General features: G+C 45.7%; 1 protein-coding gene across 4 annotated transcripts in view; it reads left to right on the top strand.

Moving 5' to 3' along the window:
• bahcc1b (BAH domain and coiled-coil containing 1b) overlaps positions 1-12,190 on the top strand; it is a 64,915-nt gene that overhangs the window by 40,002 nt on the left and 12,723 nt on the right. For all 4 annotated transcript variants that reach the window (XM_046378223.1, XM_046378221.1, XM_046378220.1 and 1 more), the window contains exons 9-17: positions 923-1,104; positions 1,575-1,962; positions 2,874-3,824; positions 6,660-6,826; positions 7,698-7,834; positions 8,137-8,241; positions 10,826-10,904; positions 11,050-11,236; positions 11,324-11,491. In XM_046378223.1, the coding sequence (XP_046234179.1) occupies positions 923-1,104; positions 1,575-1,962; positions 2,874-3,824; positions 6,660-6,826; positions 7,698-7,834; positions 8,137-8,241; positions 10,826-10,904; positions 11,050-11,236; positions 11,324-11,491 (2,364 nt within the window). The remainder of the gene's footprint in view (positions 1-922; positions 1,105-1,574; positions 1,963-2,873; positions 3,825-6,659; positions 6,827-7,697; positions 7,835-8,136; positions 8,242-10,825; positions 10,905-11,049; positions 11,237-11,323; positions 11,492-12,190) is intronic.

Below are 12,190 nucleotides of genomic sequence, written 5' to 3'. Positions count from 1 at the left end.
TGTTAATGGGAGAAGCTATTCCATTGCCCCCCCTGCATGTGCCCAGCATTATGCAAACCATTTTAACTGGCATTCATCTCTTTTGTGGTGGAGCACCCGTGTGTTTGGTCTAGACTTTGTGTATGTAGGTGTGTGCGTGATATCTAAAGTTAGTTGTGTTCATGTCTGGAAAAACATGAGACCTTGTTCAGTGTTAAGGGTTGTGTTGTACACATCAGCCATTGCGAGAGAGAGAAAAGAGTGTGTATGTGTGTGTGTGTGTGTGTGTGTGTCAACGCTGCTTTGCAAACAGGCTGTGAAATTTAATTATCTCCCGCCTCCCTTGCTTCGCTTCGTGGGAGTTCCTGCAGAGAGGGGAAGTGCATCCACTGAACCCTTCCCCTGGGAAACATTAGCCCACTCAGGCTAATCTCACAGAACAAAGGTTCCCAGCGACAAGGCAGCCAAGGAGGGATGTGTGTGTCTGTATGTGTGTGTATGTGTGTGTGTGTGTGTGTGTGTGTCTGTGTCTGAATTCATATGTGGCTAGGGGTGGAGCTTTGAAGAAAATGTGTGTCTCCTCACGTAGGAAAATAAAACATAGAAAACAGAAGGTGATTGGAGGCTGTGAAGCATGCATTCTTGACAGTGCCTGAGGTCAACATACAGCTCACAGTTGTCAAATGTTCAATTAAGGTTGCCGGCATCCTCTGCACTTGCACATACGCAAAAGAGTGGTTCAAGTGTCTCTTGACAAAGTTTTTCTTCATGAATTCCCTGGGACACTGCAGCCATGAATATTTTCCTGTTTTGCTGCTTGTTTATTCAAAAGGTTTAGTGGTGTAAATTTGTCAATAAGGAATTCTTTTTTGAACCAGTTTTCTATTTTTCAAAGCAAACAAACTGTAAGGAAAACCTTCTTTTGCTCTCTTTCTTACTTCAGAAGTTCTGGAGCAGTCAGGTCTGTGGCCCCCTGTGTATGGAGGCAGAGGCCCTCCTTCTCACCTGCAGCATCACTCCGTCTACTCCCGCTCCTCATTCTTACGGCAACAGGATCTGTACGCCCTGCAGCATCAGCAGCAGCAGCGAGCCATGGAGCACATGCAGCGCCACTCCTTGGGACAGGTAGGACTTATGTTAATATAAGATTGCATTTTAGTTCAAGCTTGTGAAATGCTGTGAACACAAAACTGTCACAACACAGATATCTCAGTTTCTCAATACCAAATGAAAAGCATCGCACTCAGCAATAATTATTTGAGCTTTGACTTCCTCTTTTTGTTTAGGGGTTGGCGTCTAACACGGCCAGATCATTTGGCAATCAAAGTGTGGCTGACACTGCTTTCTTTTTTCATGGCTTTTAGAGGGATGTTTGTGTTTATCTGTGTATTGTGTTTAACTACCTCATAAGGCAACAAGAAAGAAAGTTTTTAAATCATTTTTAGTTCCCAAAAACTGGTTGAGTCACAATAGTGTTAAATCAGTAAAGTATAGCAATGATGAAATGTAGTTATTTATATGAAACATGGCGTATTTATACAAATGATCAAATGATTCAATTGATCATTATATCTTTCTTCACTTCACTTTCACAGAGAAAACTCGAGGAGCATGCTATCACCATAGAGGACTCTCCCCGTGAATCTTCTACATCAAGGGCTCCCTCTTCTTCATCTTCCTCTTCGTCATCCACCACCACCTCTCATGTGGCCAAACCCTTCTCTCACACCCCTCCTCCACCCAAGACACCCACACCCTCTCCAGGGATGTGTCCTAGCAGCCGACAGTCACCCTGCTACCACTCTCCGTCCAGGAGGCCGCACCCGCCGAATCCTCTGACTCCTGCTCCAAGCCCAGCTGCAGCAGCGCCCCGCTCTCCAGCCCTCAGCCCTGCTCCTTCACACCTCTCCAAGGGGCTGGAGAGGGGCGGTGACAGAGGAGAGGGACAACCACCTCAGGATTACCCACAATCCCTCGAACCAGGTGAGTATGGAGAAGTCTATAGGCTGGCTAATGAATGCACTGTCTGGATTTAAAAAGGATCTTTAACAGAAGGTTGAACAGTGAGATAACAAAAATATAGACAGCAAATAGAACAGAGGGTAAAAGACAAGGGAAATGCACAGAGATACAGAGTGTGAGGAAAAGAAGAGATGAAAAGTGCTGCTGCAGACTGGTCTGTGGAGCATGGTATTCTTTTATTTTGCAGACATTTTTTGAAGCATGGCTGATCTCTTGCTCTGTGTGTCCTTGATTTTTTTCTGTATAAGCTAAAGAGGGACAGCAGGCAGGTCAGTCATTAAGGTCAGAGAAAGCATATGGGCACTCAGTGTGTGTGACCTGCCAGCGTGCACGTGTGTGTGTCTGAGTTCACATGTGCGTAACAAGAGTAAGGTCAGTAAAATCTTCAGACAAACCCTCCTTATCCTTCAGGGGTCCTTGAGAAGTACTGGCGGAAAGATATGCATTCATCTGGTTGTGTTGTCAGGGGGCGGAGGGATACCATCAATAATAAAAGCACAGGGGTGACAGGGCAGGCACTGCAATCAAAGGAAAACAGCAGGGTGTCATCAATATCCCACATAGATCTACACACACACACATTACATATCATGTACACTACTGTACACTTTCACACATTCCCACACACTACCTGTATTTTCTGCACCCTGCTGTCAGTGTGTCATGTCAACTGTAATCACATGCTTCATCCTGTCTGCCTGAACAGAATGGCAATGAATTTAAAACTGAAAAGACCTGACCTAAAGACAACAGGGATTTTATGTTTTCTGTAGATGCTTGGAAATAAATTTTATGTACAGTTTGTCAGATTGTGGAAAAGGGTTTTATGTGTGATTACTTTTTAAACATTTGCTTTCTCGTCTTTCCTCCAGACCTACCACCTGTTTACACCTACCCTCCCATCACCATGGGTTACAAGGCCGGACCCTCCCCTCCTGAAGCTCGATTGGCTGAGCAAGCCACAGTGGAGGAGGAGCCAGCACAGCCCGACGCCAAGTCCCTCCCGCATCCATGCCACATCCAGCCTCTCACCGAAGAAGAGGAGAGGAGGGAGGAAGAGGATGAGACAGACTGTAAAGTGGTGGCACCCGAGAATGGAGTTGCAGAGGAAGAGAAGGAAGAAAGGAGGCTAGAAGTGAACGGATGCTCTGTCTCTGAGCTTGAGAGTAAGATTTCTGGATTGCCGCCATGTCCATCCCCAGCCCTGGTCCCAGATTCAGCCTGCCCGGCCACAGCCATGGGCAAAGCCCTAAAAACAGAGCTCCCTCTTGGTTGCTCAGGCCAGAAGGCTGGCCTGGAGGAGCCCCAACTATCCAAAGAGCTAGAGTGTGATAGGGACCATGGAAAAGAGGACATGGGGGAGGATGCGGGAGAGAAAATGAGGCCTGAACCAGCAGAATGTACTGCCTCTGTGCCTGTGGAGCCTAGAGAGGAGGAGAAGGAGGCGGTGGAAGCGGATGAGGACAAAGATGGAGAAAATGTGGAAGTAGTTGAGGATGATGAGGATGAGGAGGGGAGTGGGATGAGTCCAGGTCATAACTTGGTGGAACTAACATGTAACTCACCTGCTCCTTCTCCATCCTTGGACCCCACCCTCTCTCCGACGGCGAGCACAACAGCTCAACTCCAAGGGGCCTACATGTGGAGCCTGGAGCTCCTGATTGCTGCGGCTCTGTGTGCCACCAGAGATGCCTTGTACCCACCAGTACCTGCTGTTCGGGCTGCAACTCCTCCTCCCCACCATGGTATGGAAATGCTGGGAGAACTTGCCGAGCTGGAGATCCAGCACAGGAGCAGGGAGTGTAAAGAGAACAACACTGAAGGTAATTCATTTGAAAATGCATAGTTTTTCCTCTGTTGCAGTCTTTCAGTCTTGCTTACATATCTGGTCATTTTGCCCACTTTCTAAACATTTATAAAAGGACTGTGAACTGAAACCAAAAATGTATGAATGTCCCCATTACTTTTGTGTTTCCTTTTTTAATTCACCTGTGTGCACGTTACATGTACTTGTCACAGTGAAAGGGACTAAAATGCCCCTAAAAATCAGATCAAGGAAAAAGAGGAAAAAAGTTACCCTACTTCTATTGTGTCTACACAAACACATACACACAGTGAACCAAAAAGGGTCTGGGAGACATGTTCAACCCAGATGTGGGGTCTATCAACTCACACACGCACACACACACACACACACACACATTTCCAACTAACTGTCCTGCTTCCTCCCTCAGCTTGTTCTTGTTCATGGACTATACATTTCCCTCTGGGAAGGGTGTGTGTGTGTGTGTGTGTGTGTGTGTGTGTTGAGGAAGGCATTAAGCTGAGCTTCAGACACAAGCCAGGACATACACACACACACACACACACTCTGCCCAGTGTGTCCCCCAGGCTCTGGTGTCTTGCTTTGCTAATTAGACCCTTTCCTTTAAAACACTTCTCCTGTAAGAGCTCCTATTTTCCTTTTGTCCCTCTGAGAGAAAGTGTTTTTATTTATGCCAGCATCTGTGTGTGTATGTTTGCCTGTATTTGTGTGTGCGTGTGCACGGCTGTGAGTGTGTGTGTGTGTAAGCTGTTAAGTAATCCCAGATGAATCCCCGCTCTCCTCCATCAGAGTCTATGTGTCTCTCCACCAGGCTGCCTGCTCCCTGCCTGTGCCTCCCCCCGCCTCTCCTCCTCTTCCTCCCTCTTTGTTATTTTTCTCCCCTCACCTGCGTTTTCTTTTTCTTTTTTTTATTAAACCAATGTAATCTTGTGTGTAAATCCTGCCTCTGCAAGCCTTGTTGACGGAATTAATAAGTGTAAAAATCATAAGTCGCTCTGCAGCTGTCTGTGTGTCTGTGTGTGTGTGTGTGTGTGTGAGATAGAGAGAGAGAGAGAGAGAGAGAGTGAGAGCTACAGTGAGCGAGTGTGCATTTGTTTACAAGTACATGCACGTGGTTAGCATGTGTAATAGGTGTGAAATCAATAAGTCCTGTCGTGGCGTGGAAAACGTTCTCCAAATTGCAACACATTTATTTAAAACCTGCTCCGGCCTCGCTGCATGGAATGTTATTAATACTGCTGATGGCGTTCTTGTCATCCTGAATGTGTTTGGGAGATGAAACCGATCCCAGACAGATGCATTTATGCCGCTCCTTGACGCAGAAGGATATCTCAGCCATTCTCTGGAGATCGCAATTACAGATTAAGGAATCAAGAGAGACTTTCCCCTCCAGTATAAATTAACACCATTACTTCTATTTACACATAGACAGATGAGCTGTTTGTGTCATAGTTTCTTTTATTCCCTCACATTTCCTTTATATTGAAATTTCAGCTCAATAAACTTCCTTATTGGCCTCTAATGAAGACTTGGCCCAGATCAACTGGCATGGTTTTTAATTTTCCTCCACTGTTTTTGTTTTTCCCCTGAAATCCCCTGTGCCACCTCTTATTACTCCCATCACCCCCGTTTAGGGACACAGTATGGTGTTATTACTGTGCAAAGATGAGTGTGTGAGTGTGTGGTATACTGTGGGCGGAAGGTATCTATCGATTGTGGCCAACCTCCAGGACACTAAACTAAGGTGTGGTGATGTCAGCGGTGATGTCATTCTGTCAGGGTAACTGGAGCATGCCATTGGCTCGAAGATCTGACAGATGAGATGGCGCTGACCTCTGTGAGTCAGGACAGGACAAAGCCGCACCTCTCAGCTCCTTGGCTCTGTCCCTCTCTCTCCCTCTGTGAGGAGTTACCTGTCGTTCGAGACATCCGTTTGTTCTTTCACTCGTGCTCTTGGTTTTTTTTTTTCACGCTTCACAGATAAAAACTCCATCCTTTCTGCCCTCCTCTTTCTCCTCTGCTTTCCGCATTGCTGTCTCCATCTCCCACTCGCACACACAGGTTTTAATAATGTCAGATGTCAGTGAATAGGCCTTGCAGCTCCACTGCACAGACTGTGAGTGATCCCGCAAAACCTTGCTTCTCTTCCTTGCTCCTCTCCTCTCCTCTCCTCTCCTCTCCTCTCCTCTCCTCTCCTCTCCTCTCCTCTCCTGGAAAGGGGAAATTGGATTCTGTCCATGTCCATAATGAGGAGATGTAGGAGAATAAATAGATAGCTCAATAAACACTTTGCCTCTTATTGCTTCTCCTCCCCTTTACTCCCCATCCCCTCCCTCCCTTCTTCTCACCACGTTGCATTCCTCCTCCCTCCTGCCCGTCGTTCTCCCTCTCTCCAGTTCTCCCTCATACACTCGTGCAGTTTGCCCATGTCTGCGCAGCTCAGCGAAAATGTTGTAGGTGTATGTGTGTATTCAGAGTGTGTTCTATTTGCATAGGTTTGTGTGTGGACCGTCTCATGAATATTCTGTTTCATCTGCTGGTGCTGTGACAATGACAGAGTTAATGACAGAGACAGATGTAGAGATCGTTCTCTATCACTCCCCCTTGTCTGTGTGTGTGTGTGTGTGTGTGTGTGTGTGTGTACACGATTAAGCAAGAACACCAGTATACATCAAATAAACTACACAGCTAATATCATAAATATCACCACTTTTCAAGACATGGTTTCATCGTTCCTGAAATAAATCCCTTGAGCGCACAACATGTTTTATAACACCGTGTCAGCTGCGGTGTGAGGTACCAATCTAAACCGAAACAATCCGTTTCCGTGCAGGTGAAGACATGCTGACATTTGACCTCCACAGTCTGGCGACGCTGGCGGCTGCCCGCGCCCTAGAGATGGGGGGAGGGGTTGTTGGTTCAGGGGTGGGCCAGCAGTGTCCAATCAGGAGGAGACTCAACCTGCGCAGGAAGTGCAGCTGGACGCCTCGACATGAGCCGGTGAGGCTTTGCTGGATGCGTATTTTGTGTTTATGCATGCAAACATAAATCATTCATGCTGAAAATGTCAGTAAGAGTTGAACAATGGACACACACCTCATCTGTTTTTACTAAGCTTTAACAAACTGTTAAAACCCCCAAACAATGCAGAAAATAGGTTTTATACATTTTAAGGTTTTATCAGATTTTTCTAAGCAACTGAACTGTAAGAAATTAGCATGAAGTGCCTATTGGTCATTGTTAATGATGCAAATATGGACATCAAAATCTGATTTTTTCACGGAATTGCTATAGTGTGCTACGGTGTAGTAATAGACAGATACCATTGCTTCAGTGCTAATGAAATGGCTGTGATTTCTTTTTGACATGATTCCATAACAAGTGAAGGTGATGGTGTGGTGGATTAGAAATTTTCCCTTCCTTTCAGTAGTCTCAGAAATAATACTAGAAAGAGCAGATGTATATTATTTACTTGATGTCTTTCATTTTAATTTTTAAAATTTTATTGAAACATTTTTTAATATAAATGATTTTCCAATCCATTAAATAAATATTCACAATAACTTTTAAATCACTAAAACAATATGTATTTGTACTTTATGTTCAACACTTTCACATGCAACTCCAGGTTGAGCTTTCAGAAGTCTTTAAATGTAAATGGTCAGCGTAAATGAACTGCTGTAGTGATCAAACTGAACTGAAGCTCCTGGTTTTACAAAAATCCATCTAATCATCATCGGCCCTAACACGAGCTGGCTACTTCACATATCAACTGACTGCAGAACTCACTTTGTGCTCAGCATTGAAATGCCTCTGCTTTGTCTGTTTGTGTGTGTTCGTGCGTGTTTCTATCTCCCTGTGTGTGCGTCAGGTGTGCCCAGTGAAGGGCTCTATGGAGACGATGGGAGGGGAGGAGCTGGCCATGCGTGTCCAGCTGGCTGAGCTACAGCGCCGCTACAAAGAGAAACAGAGGGAACTGGCCAAGCTACAGAGGAAACACGACCACCAGTGAGCAGAGTGGACACACACACAGACACACACACAGATTTTTGTCTAGATTGTGTTGTGCATTCCGACATTCACAATTCTGCTGTCGTACTGCATCCTCCAGATTTATCAGGGCTTGCTGCCTGCTCATACCTAATGCAGTTTGACCTGTAGCCGATACAAGTTTCCTTATTTGATCTCTCTCTCTCTCTCTCTCTCTCTCTCTCTCTCTCTCTCTCTCTCTCTCTCTCTCTCTCTCTCTCTCTCTCTCTGTCTGTCTGTCTGTCTTTCTCTCCTCCTACTTCTTATCTTCCTCTCTGCAGGAAAGAGGAGACGTCCCGTAGCCCTGCTCGTCGGGGGCCTGGCCGCCCACGCAAGCGCAAGTCCACCCCCGGCCCAGCTGCTGCAGAGAGCTCCAAAAGACTCAGGTCAGTCCCTCGATATTGCGTCAGTATAATCAGTGTGATTGGCAAGCCCAGCTCATTCATCCTGATTTCTGTTTGTGTTTTTAGTGAAAGGCACGGTTGATTTTCAAGAAGTTCTTCTTCAGCTGAATTGATTCAAATGCTGCTCTATAGCTGATGATTTGCTTGATTGGGCACTGGAAGGAGCTGCTCGCACACATGCACACACACGGGCACACTCACACGCACACACACACACACACGCACACATGCTCACAATGGGTTATGTGATGGGAGCTTTAAGCTGTGTGTGATTTTAAATGAGAGAAGGTAATGAAGATGAGGCCTTCATTAATCATCATTAATCACTTTTAATCATATTTATCACTTGCATTGATTATGTTCTGATTCCTCGTGATGATCAAGCATATATTAGTACAGCTGGACAAAGTCCTGATGTACAGTTATTACAGTGATAAACGACTTAACGCCACCTCCACCCACTGCAACACACAACCGCACGTTATTCAACACCTTAGACGTGTGCACTTTCATGCTGACACACATTCCTGCACAAGTTGGAAAAACACACTCACATGGAGCCAGTATTCAATGATGATAAATGTGTTTTCTCGTGCTGCCCCACCTCTGTTAGCATGTGCACCCCTCGCCTTGATAAAATGATTAGAGAAACTCAAGGTTTGTCACGGTTACCATGATTAGAAAGCGCTAATGAAAATGACAATGAAAGGCTTTAGTCATACATGCTGGTGCACTGCACACACACATATTCACACTCACACAGAACTTATTTAATTAGTAGCCCTGGTTGCTACGTGCCTGAGTAGCATTTCTGTTGTTATTAATAAGCGATGTGTCATTTGTTCACGCTTTCATCTTCTCGTGAGAGTTGTGGTCTGAAATGAAACAGCACGAGTGAGAGGCAGAGAAGAATAGTAAGCGCAATCAACAGACGATTCCTGTTGATACACACTTACCTACACTCTACCTGGCAAAAGTATGTGGGCACTTGAACACCTAAATGTGATTGCTGACCATGTCATTCCAAAACCACAGGCATTAATATACTGCTATTAGAGCCTTTGCATGAGCAAGCATTCTAATAGAACCTGGTAGGAAAGATTTGCTCCCATTCAGCCACAGAAGCATCAGTGACATCGACCACTGCTGGAGGACAATAATGGCTGCTGTATGCTTAAAACAAACGAGTTTGTACGTTCTGTCATCCATCCGCACCTTGAGGCTAAAGTGTTTATAGCTGTTCTGAAAAGGAACACTTGAAGGCGAAGTGAGCTGAATCGTTCAATTGGGGATAACAATGCACATTTTCGGACTGTCTTTCCTTGAAGGCATCCATGGTGGAAGTAGCTGTCTGGAAAATGAAAGAAAGAGAACTTGAGAGAGAAAGTTGCAATCTTTCTTCTCTTGCCTCTGCTCATCTGGCCAGATAATGGATGCATCCCTTGCAGTTAAAAGATGTGGAGGGGAGGTGGTTTTGGCAGCGTTCAAGGATCTGAAAAATACTTTGTATAATGCATATTGAATTAAAGCATAACTTACACTCAGGATTCCAATTCTTTATCGCCATTCATGAATTATCCCTGAACATTCCTGGCTTTGGCCTCAGACCAGAGCAAAAGTAAGCAAGTACATTTTGGCTATACACTCAAGTATACAGAATGTGTGTGGCACCCACTCTACTCTTGATGAGGACACCACATGAGGTAAATTTTGAGGCTCAGATACTCAGAGGGGTCAGAGGTGAACAAGGGGGATTGTGACAGAAGATGTGGTCTGGATGGATGGACAAACAGATCATTCATATGTTTTTAAGATATTTTTTTCAGAAAGATCCTTTTCCTATCCTTTCATTTTTCTCTCCTCCTCTCTCCTCTCCTGGGACTGGAGATGCTGAGAGCCAAACCTTCCCTCTGTGGGAATATAGGATTCACCTGCCTCAGATACCAGCTGCTATCAGAGAACGTGTGTGTGTGTGTGTGTGTGTGTGAGTGTATGTGCTGGCTGCCTGTGGTGTGAGAGAGCATGCATGCAATGAAGGAATGACAGAGAGAAAGAGGCAAAGAGAGAAAGAGGAAGGGAGGAGTAGTGTTCAATAGAGGTTAGTGTTTATCGATTGAGCCCTGAAGCTCCGGTCAACGGACAGACTCCCCTGAGACTGCTTCATCTCTCCCTCTGTCTCTTTCCCTTCCCCCTCAGCATTCTCCTCTGTCTCACTCTGTCTCCTCTCCACTCTCCCTCACACCAGATTATTTCTTATCCTTTCATGTGGTGAGTTTCATATGCGCAAGGCCACTGAATATTTTTGTGTTTACCGTCAAACTGCGCAAACAGTCAGCATAGCCTGTCTCTTACCTCATCACAGTTGTCACAGAGAGAAGAAGAGTGGGAAGACAGTGAGACAATGAATGAACCAGGCAGAGAGGGAACTGAAACTAGAAAGAGGAGAGTAGAGAGGCAGCGTCACAGAGAAATTCATCCTTGAAAGGATGTGAGATCAGATTGATTCTGTGATTTGTTTTACACAAAATAAATTCTCATTTATGTGTTCCGTTTTTGTGTTTTTCAGGGCTGGGCTGAATTTACTGGAGGAGAAAGCCAGGAAGAAAATGTCCAATCACGGCTTCAACAGCCTCAGCACTGCACAGGTCGGTCCCTCTGTGGTATCTGCTAGTTCATCCACACAGGCTGACAACTACTTCCTGCTGTTAATGTTTTTTTTTTCTTTGCTGGATATTTCAATTAGCAGAAAGAAACTAGTCAATAATTAGCTGTTCCGCTCCCCATCTACAGATGAAAGCTCGCTGTAAGCACAGAGGTCGCCCCAGCGCCCTGAGCTCCAGACTGGCCAGGCGGGTGTCCCATCTGAAGCAGAAGGCTGCAGCCCAGCATGGTGCACCTTCAGCAGGCTTGCTGCACTGCAGAGGGACCCCTGGTGAGGAAGACACATCCAAGAGTCACTGCAGACAAGGAAGAAAAGGTGGGTACAAAGGTAACACATATACACACACTTGTTGTCCGCTTAGTAACATCCCAAAATCTAACCCCCCCGCTGTTTATCCATCAGACCTGCAGCAGGATTGGGCCGCTGTTCAGACTGCAAAGGGGAAGAGGGGGCGAAAGCCCAAAGTGCTGATGGGTGTCAACCCAAACAGACCTCACCACAAGGACAGCCGGGTATCTGAGAAGCAGAATGTTAAGGGAGAGAGGAGCGACAGTGAGAGCTCAGAGCATGGTGAGTTACTGTATGGGTGACACAAAGATTTTCTAGGTATGTAGTCTGGTGTGTCCTTCAGCCAACCAGTCAAACAAGGATCCAGCCAAAATGAAAATGTAAAATGACATCAAAGCAATTCTATGACCTTTATCTTTAACTCTTTGTATGTTCACATGGACCACCAGTGCTGATAAGGGATGTGTAATACAGCAACCAAGCCCTATGTGGTGTGCAAGCTAAAGTTCACAGGCTCTTACACATATGAGAGTCAAGCCAGTTGGCTGATGGCTCAAAAAACATCAACCAGACATTGTGAGATTTCGCTATGAGACTATGTCTGTGTGTGTGTGTCTGCGTGCACATGAAGCATCTGAGAGTGAGATGTCTGCCATCATCAGGGGGCCTCCTCTCACTTCCCAGCTCGTCTGTCAAACCGTTAAAACCGTTAACGACTTGCCACAGGCATGCAACACAGCCACCCCTGCCCTCAATGGCATACGGTAACGTGAGCCCACTCTGGTCCCGCTCAGAATGTCACAGCCCAGTCCTCCCCTCTTTCCTTCACCTCCCCAGCCTTGTGAAAATGCCTTCCTTGGATAGTTGGAGTCGAAAGAGAAACAATGACACTCCTCCTGACTTTTAAATGAATGTCACATAGGAGATGACTGTCTAATATCAAACTAACAAAACTTCAAGAAAATGCAAGAATGTAACTGA

This window comes from Scatophagus argus, chromosome 21, assembly GCF_020382885.2.
Source record: "Scatophagus argus isolate fScaArg1 chromosome 21, fScaArg1.pri, whole genome shotgun sequence".
NCBI lineage: Eukaryota > Metazoa > Chordata > Actinopteri > Scatophagidae > Scatophagus > Scatophagus argus.
Note: the sequence above shows the minus strand (reverse complement) of the source record. Positions and strands in the feature narration are given on the sequence as shown.